This window comes from Megalobrama amblycephala, linkage group LG22, assembly GCF_018812025.1.
Source record: "Megalobrama amblycephala isolate DHTTF-2021 linkage group LG22, ASM1881202v1, whole genome shotgun sequence".
Taxonomy (NCBI): Eukaryota; Metazoa; Chordata; class Actinopteri; order Cypriniformes; family Xenocyprididae; genus Megalobrama; species Megalobrama amblycephala.
The window spans coordinates 15,622,483-15,636,519 of record NC_063065.1 but is presented as its reverse complement, the minus strand read 5'-3'; the positions used below and the strand labels follow the sequence as shown (position 1 = coordinate 15,636,519).

The 14,037-nt window shown below is 36.6% G+C and overlaps 1 protein-coding gene across 3 annotated transcripts in view; it reads left to right on the top strand.

Annotated features, from left to right (window-relative positions):
• prkag2a (protein kinase, AMP-activated, gamma 2 non-catalytic subunit a) overlaps positions 1-14,037 on the top strand; it is an 83,165-nt gene that overhangs the window by 3,599 nt on the left and 65,529 nt on the right. Inside the window, exons 1-2 of one of the 3 annotated variants that reach the window (XR_007182410.1) lie at positions 698-1,082; positions 7,583-7,651. Coding sequence is in view for 2 of the 3 variants with exons in the window: in XM_048173888.1 (XP_048029845.1) it covers positions 1,002-1,082; positions 7,583-7,651 (150 nt within the window). In the remaining variant the exon portion in view is untranslated. Of the gene's footprint in view, positions 1-697; positions 1,083-7,582; positions 7,652-14,037 lie in introns of those variants that run through there. The other 2 variants (XM_048173888.1, XM_048173889.1) reach the window with 2 other exon arrangements.

The window sequence follows — 14,037 nt, the reverse complement described above, 5'->3', positions numbered from 1 at the left end:
ACGTTACTTTGGCAGTTTGACACACGCTCCAAACCACTGATAAAAGCTTTGAAGCATCATGAAGCAGTGTTTTGAAATCGCCCATCACTAGATATTGTTTAATAAAGTCGTTATTTAGTTTTTTTGGCACACAAAAAGTATTCTTGTCGCTTCATAACATTAAGGTTGAACCACTGTAGTCACATAAACTGTTTTAAATATGACTTTAGTAGCTTTCTGGGTGTCTGAAAGTGTTAATTATCTTGCTGGCAATGGAGGCCTCACTGAGCCATCAGATTTGATCAAAAATATCTTAATTTGTGTTCTGAAGATGAAGGTCTTACAGGTGTGGAACGACATGAGGGTGAGTAATTAACGACATAATTTTCATTTTTGCGTGAGCTAATGTTAACCCTTTAATTGCAGGTTCTATTATTAGCCTACAATTTACCCCATGTGACAATTTACAATTTACCCATATGCCTCGCTACATATATTTTTCCAGCGAATATGTTCAGTCACTATTTTTGTAGCAAAGACTCAAAAATAAACCTGTCTTGTTTCTCCCTACCTTCGAAATAAACCTACTTCTCACTGCAGCATCCGCGCTTGTAACCGTAGTAACTAAACAAATATGCGTTGTAGCCCAGCCCCCTGTGCGCTACGTCATTTGACTGACAGGTAGATGCGGCGCGGTTTTCATCATGCTTGATACACACGCGCACTGATGCTTCCACACAGAGAACCGGGAGCATCTTATCCTCTTCACGTTTTCAGATCTCTCGCGTGCAAGTTTTTTTTTGTTTGTTTTTTGTTTTTTCAACGAAGGTGCAAGTGTTTGTTTTCAGAAACCGAAAGAAATGAGCCTAGTGTCATTTCGTACGAGATGCTGATAAAATCTAAATTTTAATATTACTGATAATTATTATTATGTTGCTCTCATAAGAAGGAGCGATGGATTTTATTATCCTTGCCAGAGTTAAATAAGCCTTTGCCAAAGAACAAAAACGTTATTTTGGGAAATGGGCAGCACCGCAATGGATTCTAAGAAAGATGAGAAGAAAAATTCCAGAAAAAGAAGATCGCTTCGGATACACATGCCTGTAAGTTCATATCTGACGATACTGATTTTCTTCTACCACAGATTTAAAGCCAAAAGTTGTGGAGCATGATACAAACACATATAAATTTAATTCATATTCTCTCTGCTCGCAGTGGTTTTGCAATGACATTGTGAAATGAGCTGCAACATTGATTTGACTTTTCAAAAGGTTATTTCAAATGTGTTTACTGAATATATTCATATTTAAACAGGCTGTTTGTCTTTTCTGTTATATAGTATACCATTTTTATTTATTTTTGACTGTATTTGTCTGTACATATCTGACATATCTGAGATGGCTGAGAATTAATATCATGCTATCTGTCCTAAACAGCATACTCATTATATTCAAATCAACCACATTTACATAAATAGCACTGAATATGTTTTGACCAGGTCGACCATATTTCAATTGACCACACCTGACTGAGTTAAACATGGAGTCGTCATTTCTAATGGCTTAAAGAACCACAAGTTGTGGTTTTTCTGAACAAATGTTCATGGAAATACACAGGCTTTTTATGAACTAATACTGATCAGTGTTGATCCTGTATAGAAACAGATGACAGATGTGAAAGTTTACACTGTGTCAGGGTTCCAGCTTATTATTTTGCAAATAAAATAATAGCATAGCATAAGAAGTAAGTGTAATTATTAGATTAAAAAGAAATCCCTGCACGATAATCAGTGTTTTGGTTCAGTCAGCTCAAGCTGTGATGAAACCGTAAGTCACTGCTGGAGCCACTAACAGTAATCACCTGCTAATTAGCTGTTTAGTGTCATTATCAGATCAGTGTCATTACTGAATAATCCCATGAATATATAAACAATATTTATCAGCAGGTTCTGTCATCGCTGCATAATTTGTTGCATCGTGGCATTTTTGTCAGTTTCCTGACATTGTAACAGGTATATGTGAAATATGTGCCATGGTTTCCGCTGCAGCCGTATTTTTATTAAGTAAACAATCTTGAGCCGTGCGATGTAGAGACGTAATATGCTGATAAACCTCTTTATAGTGACTTTTTGTAAGGTTTTAATCTTTTATGAATCTTGTATCAAGGTTTAATATGAAAATCTGGGCTGAGACTGTTCTTATTACTCATAAAACGTCCAATATCAACCCTGCAATATTGACATATGACATTTATAGTCATTCAAGTTTGAATTGGTGAACTATTAGGGTATATTTAACCACATTTACTACTCTTAATAAATGTCTGTAAATAAATGACTGAACTAAAGGTCACAAAGCCGGCATTGTTATTACGTACACACATACTTTTGGACGTAATCAACCCGGATGAACCCGCATGCACTTTTGTGTACATAAGGAATAGGTTCAGTGATTTCCCTACATTTTGAATTAACACAAAAATAGACACATATGTCTTTCTGATTGCTGTTTGTTTGCTTTTTCAGTGGCAGGTGCCTTAGCAATAGTGTAGTAATGAGATTCTTAAAATGTACTACTTTGTGAAAAAGAAGTGCACTTATTTGTATTGAATGTGCACTTGTGGCGTACTTCAAATCTTGAAAATATTTTAATCATGACAACTCGGAATAGACCCTTTTCACATTTCCGGGTTTCTCAGAAGCAGAAGTCATCATAGTTGGGTAAAATTCTATAGCGGTGAAGGAGAGAATACATTAAATATATTTTTTGTGTATTTTTGTTTCAAATAGCAAAAGAAAAACTCCACAATAGTGTTTTCACAACTTTCAAAAAGAGGAAAAAAATAGAAAGCGATTAATAACGGCAGTCAGAAGAGAAAAAGATGTAACTTTTACCATCACTTCCATAGCTGCTGTATTAGAAACACCCTCACAGCAGCATTAACTAGTTTTTTGTAAATGTAGTTGATGATGTAGTTGACTAGTTTTTGATGCAAATGTAATATAATACTAAGTACAGTGTTATAAATGTACATACATTTAAAAAAAAATGAAAATATAAAAAACGTTGCAGGATTTACAATATAGTCTGTGAAAAGGGTCTATAGTTATTGAATATAGTGATGTATTTGGTCTTGGTGGACTAGATCTGCTACACTGCTGTCAATTATTGCTGCTCCAGAGCAAGTATGGACTTGCTACTGCTAATAGATCCACAGACACACTGCTGTGAGCATGTAAGATATGCTGCTGCTGCATAAATAGACATGCATAAATCCTGTAGCAGATCTAGGCAGGTGGAGCTGGGGGAGGTGGAGGGGTTCAGAGGAACTCTGATAGCGTGCTGCAGGACTAGCTTACAGCAAACAATGAACCTGACTATTTAAATGTTAAGAAAGCAATCTCATTGACTGTAGGATCAGCAGATGCAAATCAGATTGTGCCATGTGGTAATGATGTGATTGCTTGCAGATTGCATGTGAAAGACCTATCAGCATGCGCCCTCTATAGTTTCATGACTGAATTAGATATATATTAAAAAACTGACATTAAAGTATATTTTAGTTTACTATAAATGCTTGTCGAAATATTCCACAGTTCACTTCATATTTCAAAGACAATAGAAGTAATTATGAAATTACTTATAAAGACATAGTACTTAAGTGGGTCAATTAATATAAATTTAAACTATCACACATTTTCATTTAATTGTAAATAACATGCAATTAAGTGTCCGAAATCATTACATTCAGTTAAAACTTAAAGGGTTAGTTCATCCAAAAATGAAAATTCTGTCATTAATTACTCACCCTCATGTCATTTCCAAACCATAAGACTTTCTTTCATCTTTGGAACACAAATGAAGATCTTTTTGATGAAATTTGAGAGCTTTCTGTCCCTCCATAGACAGCTACTGAAACTTTGATGCTTCAGAAAGTTCATAAAGAGATTGTAAAACTAATTCATATGAATTGAGCGGTTTAGTCCAAATTTATTGAAGAGACACGATCGCTTTATAATGATGAAAATATTTAATTTAGGCTTTTATCCACATATAAACATTGATCAGCGAACATAAACAGAAGCTCAGCCGAACCTGCTTGATGCACGAGAACAAACACACAAGAGAATGAACCTCATTGGTTCTCGCATGTCAAACAAACATGCTTGAGCTTCCGTTTACCACAACTGATGCGTGCGTTGATGAACGTTTTTATGTGAATAAAAGCCTAAATTAAATCTGTTCATCATATAAAACGATCAGTGTCTCTTCAGAAAATTTGGACTAAACTGCTCAATTCATATGGATTAGTTTTACGACCTTTTTATGAACTTTATGAAGCGTCAAAATTTCAGTTTCGGTATCTGCTATGGAGGGAGAGAAAACTCTCAGATTTCGTCAAAAAGATCTTTATTTGTGTTCCGAAGTATTACGGGTTTGGAATGACATGAGGGTGAGTAATTAATGACATAATTTTCATTTTTGGCTGAACTAACCCCTTATATATATTATAAGTATATTATTTCCATAATAAGTGCTCTTTTTAAAGGTGTACTTCTTTTTCTTAAGGCTTCCCATGTTTTTGATGTCTTCTGAGACCATTTGTGTCCTGTGGTTGAGTTATGAACCCCCCCCCCCCCCACAAAATTTAAATTTTTAGTTTTTCAGAAGAGACAAGTCTTAAATATTGTTCTTTAAACACTAACAAAAGAGGCATCACAAGCGCTTGTATTATGTATCTATGATAATTTCTAGATTCACATATTGTGTTAAATTTTGTCATTTTTGACTCATGGCAACAGTGAGATGCAGACTTGGACTTGCCTGATGCAATTTTTATGATTTGTCATATTTTAAAATGGTTTGCTGCAGCTCTCCCTTAGTCATTACCTGTGCTGTATTTTTCTCTGTTTATCCATACACAAACAGACTGAGTTGCAAGCCAGCCTTGTTACCTTCCTGTATTTAAGTATATTTAGGTATAAACACACACATCCCCAGACCTGTCCCACTGACCTCCATGTAACTGAGGGGAGGTGCTGTATCATATCAGTGAGTTATGACTGTCCTTGCTCCTTGGAGTAATCCTGCATTTGCCTAACGGGATTTCCGAGTGCTTGCATCTCGATACAAGACCGCTACAGCTGTAACTCTGTGAATCTGAGGGGGTGTTATTTATTTGATCACTTTCCAGTGCTTGTTTGCAGAGGTAATATTTTGTCCTGATCTTTAGCCTGCAAATATGGGCTTGTAATCGGGTCTTGGGCTCCAAGGATATGGAGGCGGGGTGCCTTGAGCTCCCCGTCTACAGGACAGATGGCTTTTCTACTTTGGCTGTGGTCCTTCTTTTCTAGAAGGAAACTGACTCGGATCTATCTGTAAGAAGGATGATGTGTTTCTATTGTTGATTGGTTTGCACATTGGGAGATAAGGTAAATGACATGTGGCAGTTAACAATACATCTGGCCAACTTCATCAGAACATACTGTTGAAATCAAACCATTCAAGTAATTGTTGATTGTTGCTTTTAATCAGCAAACAAGTCTTGTGAAACATTTTCAAGGACGTTCATTTGAATTCTAACTCTTGATTTTTTTTTTTTCTTCTTGGCTTTCACTCACATTTCAATCAGCTGGGAGTGGAAATGCTGTCTCAGGCTTTGAAAGTCAATCTTGTTGCCATGGATATGACTGACCCGTTGTAAGACAAGAGAAGATTTGCATGTTGAGGAGAAACATGAGTCAAGCCGTAATGGATGGTTTTAATGAGGGAGACGGGGGGAAGGATTAGCCAGTTTTGACATTTTAAAATTTTGAGAAAAATTTAAATAACAAATACATAAAAATGGGATTAAAAGTAGAACTTGTACTGAGAAACATGAAAGGTTCAAGGTGTCGTTGGCTGAGGTTGACCTAAATGCTACATGTGAATTTATGCATCGTAATATTAAAATGTTGATTATGTTTAAAGTGATAGTTCACCCAAAAATTAAAATTCTGCCATTATTTGTTGTTCCAAACCTGTATGAGTTTCTTTCTTCTGCTGAACACAAGAGAAGATATTTTGAAGAATGTCGGTAATCAAACAGTTGATGGACTCCATTGACTTCCATATTATTTTTTCCAGTACTATGGAAGTCAATGAGGCCCATCAACTGTTTGGTTACCCATATTCTTCAAAATATGTTTTGTGGTCAGCAGAAGAAAGAAATTCATACAGGTTTGGAACAACTTGAGGGTGAGTAAATGATGACAGAATTTTCATTTTTGGTTGAACTATCCCTAGATGGCAAAAAGGTCATTAATTGCCCTTTATTTGCCTTCTTTTTAGGTAATTAACCATAGAAAACACCATATCAGTCAACCACTAAAGCTTTATAACAGTATTGTTTTCTGTAAGTAAACGGATGTACTGTAAGAAAAGTGCATTATAAAAATTTCACTAACTTTAAAAAAAAAAAAATGTGTGATCAGTTACAGTAATTCTGTGTGTAATGGGTTACAAGTCAGGCTAGTGAAGGGATTTACAACTGCATGGTACCTCAAATATACAGAGTGGCTGCCAAACAATTGCGTCTTCTGTGTGGCTACAGTACAATAGCGGCTTGTGTAATGAGGATGAAGGTAATGCACTTCAGTGACTGTGGTTTGTGTAAGTCACTGTGTTGCATTTACAGAGAATTCTGAGAATTTCATAAGCTTTAGGTTACTGCCAAAGTGAGTTTAGGTACTAGGTGCAAGATTCCACAGCTGCGAAATGGACGAAGAACTGAAGAACCCGTGTGTAAGTTTGCAAGCTGCTGTGCTTAATTTCTTCGTTTAGCTGTGCAAATGTTGTTCTAGAATTATTCCGGTTGTAGAACATTAACAAACTGACCACAATTATCTTATTTTAACCCTTTGTTTTTATAGCTGGCCTGGTAAAACTACTTGTTTCGTAGAACAAACTTTTTTTTGATCCCATTGGAGTTTCTTGGAAAACACTGTCCGATCTCCAGGGTTAAGTGATACCTGATTTAATCTGTGCATTACAGGTTACACATACATTCACACAGATCGGGAAAAAATTGCAGGGCGGTCACATGAGATCATGTTACTTTAAAAACCGGTTTAAATGACAGAGGCTGTGTAGATGTTTTCCACCACTGCTGTCATTACATAGCGGTGATGTCTGAAAGAAGTACGCACAATGCTACATTGATTGATGTTGATTATAAAAGTCGGTGGATTTTTGAGAAGGAGGACAGTGGAGACGTTTTGGATCTGCTGTGAGTTCTTCTTCCAAACTGTTCTTGTATTTCTGGGTGGGCATGTGGGGTTTTGTACAGGTTAGACGGATCACCCACCGAGTGTCCATCTGTCATATGTGATGTGCTTCTGTTAAACTGTCTAAACCGTTTATTCTTTCCTCTCGGCCTGTTATTTGTATAATTCCTTGTGATTTTTGGGTACTGCAGAGCTTAACCTTTGATCTAGTTGGTAGAAAGCAACAGTAGATTAGTGATTTGTTCATTATGTCTATTTTTATGGAGTGAATGAGAGGTGCCACAGTCATGAAAGTGATTTTTAAAGAGCTCAATCATTATGTTTGTTTGTGCTCCACAGGACTTGAGCTCCTTCGCCATGCCGTTCCTGGAAGGAGATGTGGAACATGTGAAGGACAGCGTGCGCAAGGTAACACAACCAAAACACGCACAAGGCTGAGCCAACAGTAAACACAGTTTAGTTCAGTTTTGAAATCAATCACTGTTGTGAAAAACGTTTTTTAATGTGTGCGTGTGTGTGTGTGTATGTGTGTTTATTGGTATTATAGCTAAATTATTGGTTTCGGCTGTGTTGGGGAAATTTTCTTTTAATAGTAATGCGTTACAATATTGCGTTACTCCCTAAAAAAGTAACTAATTACATTACTTAGTTACTTTGTTAACACTTTATTTTAAGGTGACGTAGTTATGCATTACTACATGTACTTACTATAGTAATAACAGTAAATTATGCATAATTACAAGTAACTAACCCCTAAACCAAACCCTAACCGTAACTCAATAGTAAGTGCATGTAGTTAATTAATATTACTTATTTGTGTAAGTTCATTGTAACAATGTCACCTTAAAATAAAATGTAACTGTTATTTTTTTTATGGAAAGTAATGTGCTATGTTAATTTTGCATTACTTTTTCTCACCTAGCTGAGGCTCACTCTCTTCCAGGTCTTGTTTTTTTTTACTGAGAAGTTCTTTTTTCCTAGTGTTTATCAAAGTTATGCCATCACCAACATCACCAACCTTTTAATGTTACAGGTTATATTACCTGCTGTACAATTGAAAGTTGTGTAATGTTTTGTTACATTTGTACTTTTTGTCTTGTTCCGTGCATGCATGAGTGCGCATGTCTAAGTCACTATACGTTATTGAGAAGAGAAACTTTTACTTTAGTAGTTTAATAAACGTTTAAGCAAAGTAATTAAACTGAAAAGTAATGTGCATTAGTGTTGTCAAAAGCACAGACTTTTTAAAAATTTGATGTTTTGAGTGCTGTTGAGCGGATTCGTAAACACCTCTGATTGGCCATTGTGTTCACTTGCTCATCAGATATGTCTGTGATTGGCTACAATGATCAATGCACGGGAGCGTTTGAAAGCACACGGAAGTGTTTGAAAGCGGGAGCTTCTTTCAAACGCGCCCGTGTGTATCTGTGTAAGTGCTCGGTGAAGATTTGTGTCCATTTATGACATGTTTTTAAAGCGTTGATCATTGTAGCCAATCACAGATATATCTAATGAGCATGTGAACACAATGGCCAATCAGAGGTGTTTACGAATCCGCTCAACAGTGCTGAAAACATCACATTTTTTTAATTTAAGTACCGACTTGGTACTTTTGCAACACTAATGTGCATTACTTTATAAAGTAACTCAAATACTAATGTGTACATGTATAAAGTAATATGTTACTTTACTCATTACATCAAAAAAGTAATCGTGCATGCATTGTAATGCGTTATCCCAGAGACTGAGTTCTCCAATATTGTGTTATGATTTAAACGAGCAAGAAATGATTCCAAAGTCATTTAAAAGACTGTCGACAATTGCACACACATGTATCACACATTTGCTTTGTTTGTTTTAATTATGCAATTTCCTTAGTCATCACTGATGCCCTGTTTTTTCCTGCCGCTCAAAGGCAAAATGCTACACATAGTTCAAATTTAGTTATGACTGAAATTGTGTCTCTTAGACTCTTGGCTCAACTGCTTCAATTCAGAAAGTGTAGTGTGAAAACTGATATCAAATCAAAGTTTTAATCTTTTGCCTTTGTAGATCAGTATTGTAGTGAGCTGTGATGTGTATGATCTGGTAATTCAAAGTGGAAAGGTTGTTGAAATGCGACGTGATTAAAAATGATGATTCATTCCATTTGTGTTGGCTGTCTAAAAGCCGCTGTATCCTCAGTGTCCTCAATCTCTGCTGTCACTCTGATGGGATATGAGTCTGCTCTGATAACCTGATTTGTAATTATGTCTACCATGGTACTTTTGCCTGTACTGACCTCTCATTGAATTCACAATCCAGCAATGTACATGGAGCATTTACTGAATGCTTGCTGTGAATAAATAAGCAACCACAATTTAAGTTTACAAGCCCCAGAAAGTATTTAAACACCTCAATATCAAACCAAGTGATATTTATTTTAAAGACAGCACAAGCATTTTTGTAAAGTAAAAATACTTGTTAAGCAGATACGATTTTTTAATACTTTTGATAGAAGTCCCTTATGCTCACCAAGGCTTATACAGTAAAAAACTGTAATATTATGAATATTATTACAATTTAAAATAACTGTTTACTATTTTATTATATTTTAAAGGTGCCCTAGAATTAAAAATTGAATTTACCTCGGCATAGTTAAATAACAAGAGTTCAGTACATGGAAATGACATACAGTGAGTCTCAAACTCCATTGTTTCCTCCTTCTTATATAAATCTCATTTGTTTAAAAGACCTCCGAAGAACAGGCGAATCTCAACATAACACAGACTGTTACGTAACAGTCGAGCTCATTAATATGTACGCCCCCAATATTTGCATATGCCAGCCCATGTTCAAGGCATTACAAAAGGGCAGCCAGTATTAACGTCTGGATGTGCACAGCTGAATCATCAGACTAGGTAAGCAAGCAAGGACAAAAATGGCAGATGGAGTGATAATAACTGACATGATCCATGATTACATGATATTTTTAGTGATATTTGTAAACTGTCTTTCTAAATGTTTCATTAGCATGTTGCTAATGTACTGTTAAATGTGGTTAAAGTTACCATTGTTTATTACTGTATTCACGGAGACAAGAGCCGTCGTTACTTTCATTATTAAACACTTGCAGTCTGTATAATTAATAAACACAACTTCATTCTTTATAAATCTCTCCATCATTCAGAATCAAATGTAAACATCCAAATAAATACAATACTCACATAATCTGATGTATGCATGCAGCATGCATGATGAACACTTTGTAAAGATCCATTTTGAGGGTTATATTAGCTGTGTGAACTTTGTTTACGCAATGATAGAGTCAAGAGCTCGGGAGGGGGGCGGAAAGCGCGAGCAATTAAAGGGGCCGCAGCCTGAATCGGTGCATTTCTAATTATGCCCCAAAATAGGCAGTTAAAAAAATTAATTTAAAAAAATCTATGGGGTATTTTGAGCTGAAACTTCACAGACACATTCAGGGGACACCTTAAGCCCCGGGTATACTTCGGCCGTCCGCGTTCGTGCACCGTCCGCATGACGTAATTTTCGTCATGCAGAGGGCTCGCGGCCGGCCGCACACCCTGGCTGCGTGAAGGCCAAATTTCGAGACAGCGCGGACAGTCCGCGTGCAACAGCGCATGCGCAAGCAGTATAGAAGAGTCCACTAGGTGGCAATACGCGCAGTATTGAGCACAGTGTTCAGCCGTCAAAGAAGAGTGTGAAAATACCGGTTTAACAACATGCTTGAAAAAAGAGAAAAACACAGCGAACTTGACCAGCGTTTCTGCGAAGAGATTAGAAAGTAAGCACATTTGTACAATTCATGTTTGAAAGTGTACAAAGACATGTTTAGGGCGGCAAATTCATGGAGGGGGATACGTAAAATATGGGAAAGCATGCACTTCTTTTCTTCTCCGATCATGTCCAGTGAATGTCCCGTTGATGACACGACTCAGTGCTGCTCTCCGATGTCAGGTAGAGCATAGAAAAAAGCTGTACTGTGCATGTGGCGATCGCGGTCATCCGCGCGCATCCGTGGTGTAGTATACTTTGAAAGACGCGCGGACGTGACTGCGCGCGTGACGCGTCCGGGCGCGGAAAGTGAAGTATACCCGGGGCTTTAGACTTATATTACATCTTGTAAAAAAAACGTTCGATGGCACCTTTAAAAAGCAATTTATTCCTGTGATGCAAAGCTGAATTTTCAGCATCAGTACTCCGGTCTCCAGTGTCACATGATCCTTCACAAATCATTAATGTTCTGATTTGGTGCTCAAGAAACATTTGGTATTAGTTGTACTGCTTAATATTTTTGTGGAAACCTTGATATTTTGGGATTTTCTTAATAAAATTTCAAAAGAACAGCATTTATTTGAAATAGAAATATTTTGCAACATTGCAAATGTCTTTACTGACACTTTTGATCTATTTAATGCATCCTTGCTGAATAAAAGTATACATTTCTTTGAAAAAAAAAAAATCACCCAAAACCCTAGCATAATTGTTTGCAGATGCTATATGAATGGATATGTTGTTCTATCATACAAAGACATTCAGAAATTAAAACTAGCTTACTGTTTGTAGTTTAAGTGTGTAGCTTATAATCCAAATACGTTTTGGTAATTGTAGTCATTAAGCTTAACTCATTTTGGTGAGTAACTCCGGATCTGCTCTTCAGCTGATACCTTTGTAAACATTCCCAAGAAATTCTGGGAAATCATCATATCTGACAGTCAATCACCCATAGAGGCCAGCGAGAGGAGATAAATCACCTGACAGATCTCAGCGTGGTTTTTTTTGTTCGTTCTCTCCTCTCTGTTGTTGAAGGTGAGTTGGAGTCACTGAATCTGAAGGGCTCTTTTGAAGCTTTAGGAGGGTTTGAAGTACACATTTTGTAATCGAATATAATCTGCTCCACTTCACTGCTTCAACAATGTTTTTTGTTGTAAGCACTCAGGATATTAGCTAATATTTCTCCTTGTTGAACAGATGTTTGTTTAACCCTCGGCAAGGTCAATGCAGAATCGCTGGTGTGGTCGAACATTTGTGTGCAAATGAAATGCATAGCGTTGTTCAAACGTTTGCCACAAGAATGCCTTAGATTTTGGATCAGAGCCAAAATAAGAGTAGTGTGAATTGAAAGGTAGTAAATTGCTGCGTCAGTATGTTTCACTTATCTCATGATCAAAGTTTCAGGACCATGAAAACTCAATGTCAGTGAAGACTTTTTTCCATCGGCAGTCAAATGTTTCCATGACAACCGAGGGTCTCAGAATAATACAAAAAAATGTCATCTTTTGTTAAGTGTACAAAGCAAAGTTTTTCTTTCATCTTAGTCTTTCATGGTCTTCAGTAACAGACTTTTAAAGGGATAGTTCAAATAAAAATGAAAATTCTTTCGTTTACTCACCTTCATATCATTCCAAACTGATGTGTGTGGAACGCAAAACAAGACATTTTAAATAATGAACTATATGTTTTGAATTGTGTTCTATATTAAGTTGTTATTCACTGATAATCATTCCTTCAATGAATCATTGAGTCAGTGAGTTGAACTTGAATGAATATTTATACCAGAGTTGTGAACTGACTAAACGATTCATTGAATAGATCTGACTCAAAAGAATGATTCATTCACATTGCTACTTTTTCTCATGAACGACTAGTGCGGATCTCAAGGTTTTCAGTGAAAAACAACCTCAGTTTTAATTTTTTTCCTTTCAAAAAGATATTGTATGATTTCAGAAGACTTGCACGGTGTCCAAAATTGAATACTTCCCTACTATATAGTATGCGAAAAACAGTATGCCAAAAGAGTAGTATGTCTGAATACATACAGTAGTATTTGTAATAAACAAGGCGAAAAGTCCCCGAATGACCTACTACTTCCAGCGAGATTCTGAAGCGTGGATTCGATGGACACTTTACTATCGCATGAGGTCACTGGAGAGGATTTATGAATGGCAGTGAAGTGACACAACTGATGCTGGTAGGTCACGTGACAGTAACAAAATGGCGGATGTAGTACGTCCGAATTTCATTCATACTTCCCATATTCATACTATTTAGAGTGTTCTTTTTTTAACGGTCGCGAAGTAAATTCAAATTCGACTGTACCTACTCAGTACACAATTTTGGCTGCAGCGTTGGAATATAGTACAAGATGATACTTTTATGATACTTAAAGGGTTAGTTCACCCAAAAATGATAATTCTGTCATATATTACTTACCCTCATGCCGTTCCACACCCGTAAGACCTTCGTTCATCTTCAGAACACAAATTAAGATATTTTTTGTTGAAATCCGATGGCTCCGTGAAGCCTCTATAGGGAGCAATGGACACTTCCTCTCTCAAGATCCATAAAGGTCCTAAAAACATATTTAAATCGGTTCATGTGAGTACAGTGGTTCAATATTAATACTATAAAGCGACAAGAATATTTTTGGAGCGCCAAAAAAACTAAATAACGACTTATTTAGTGATGACCGATTTCAAAACACTGCTTCATGAAGCATCGGAGCATAAATGAATCAGTGTGTCGAATAATGATTCAGATCGCGTGTCAAACTGCCAACGGCTGAAATCACGTGACTTTGGCGCTCCGAACAGCAGATTCGACACACTGATTCAATGTGTGCAATGTGTGCTGAAGCATTGTTTTGAAATCGGCCATCACTAAATAAGTCGTTATTTAGTTTTTTTTTGGCGCTCCAAAAATATTCTTCTGAAGATTAACGAAGGTCTTACGGGTGTGGAACGGCACGAGGGTAAGTAATAAATGACAGTATTTTCATTTTTGGGTGAACT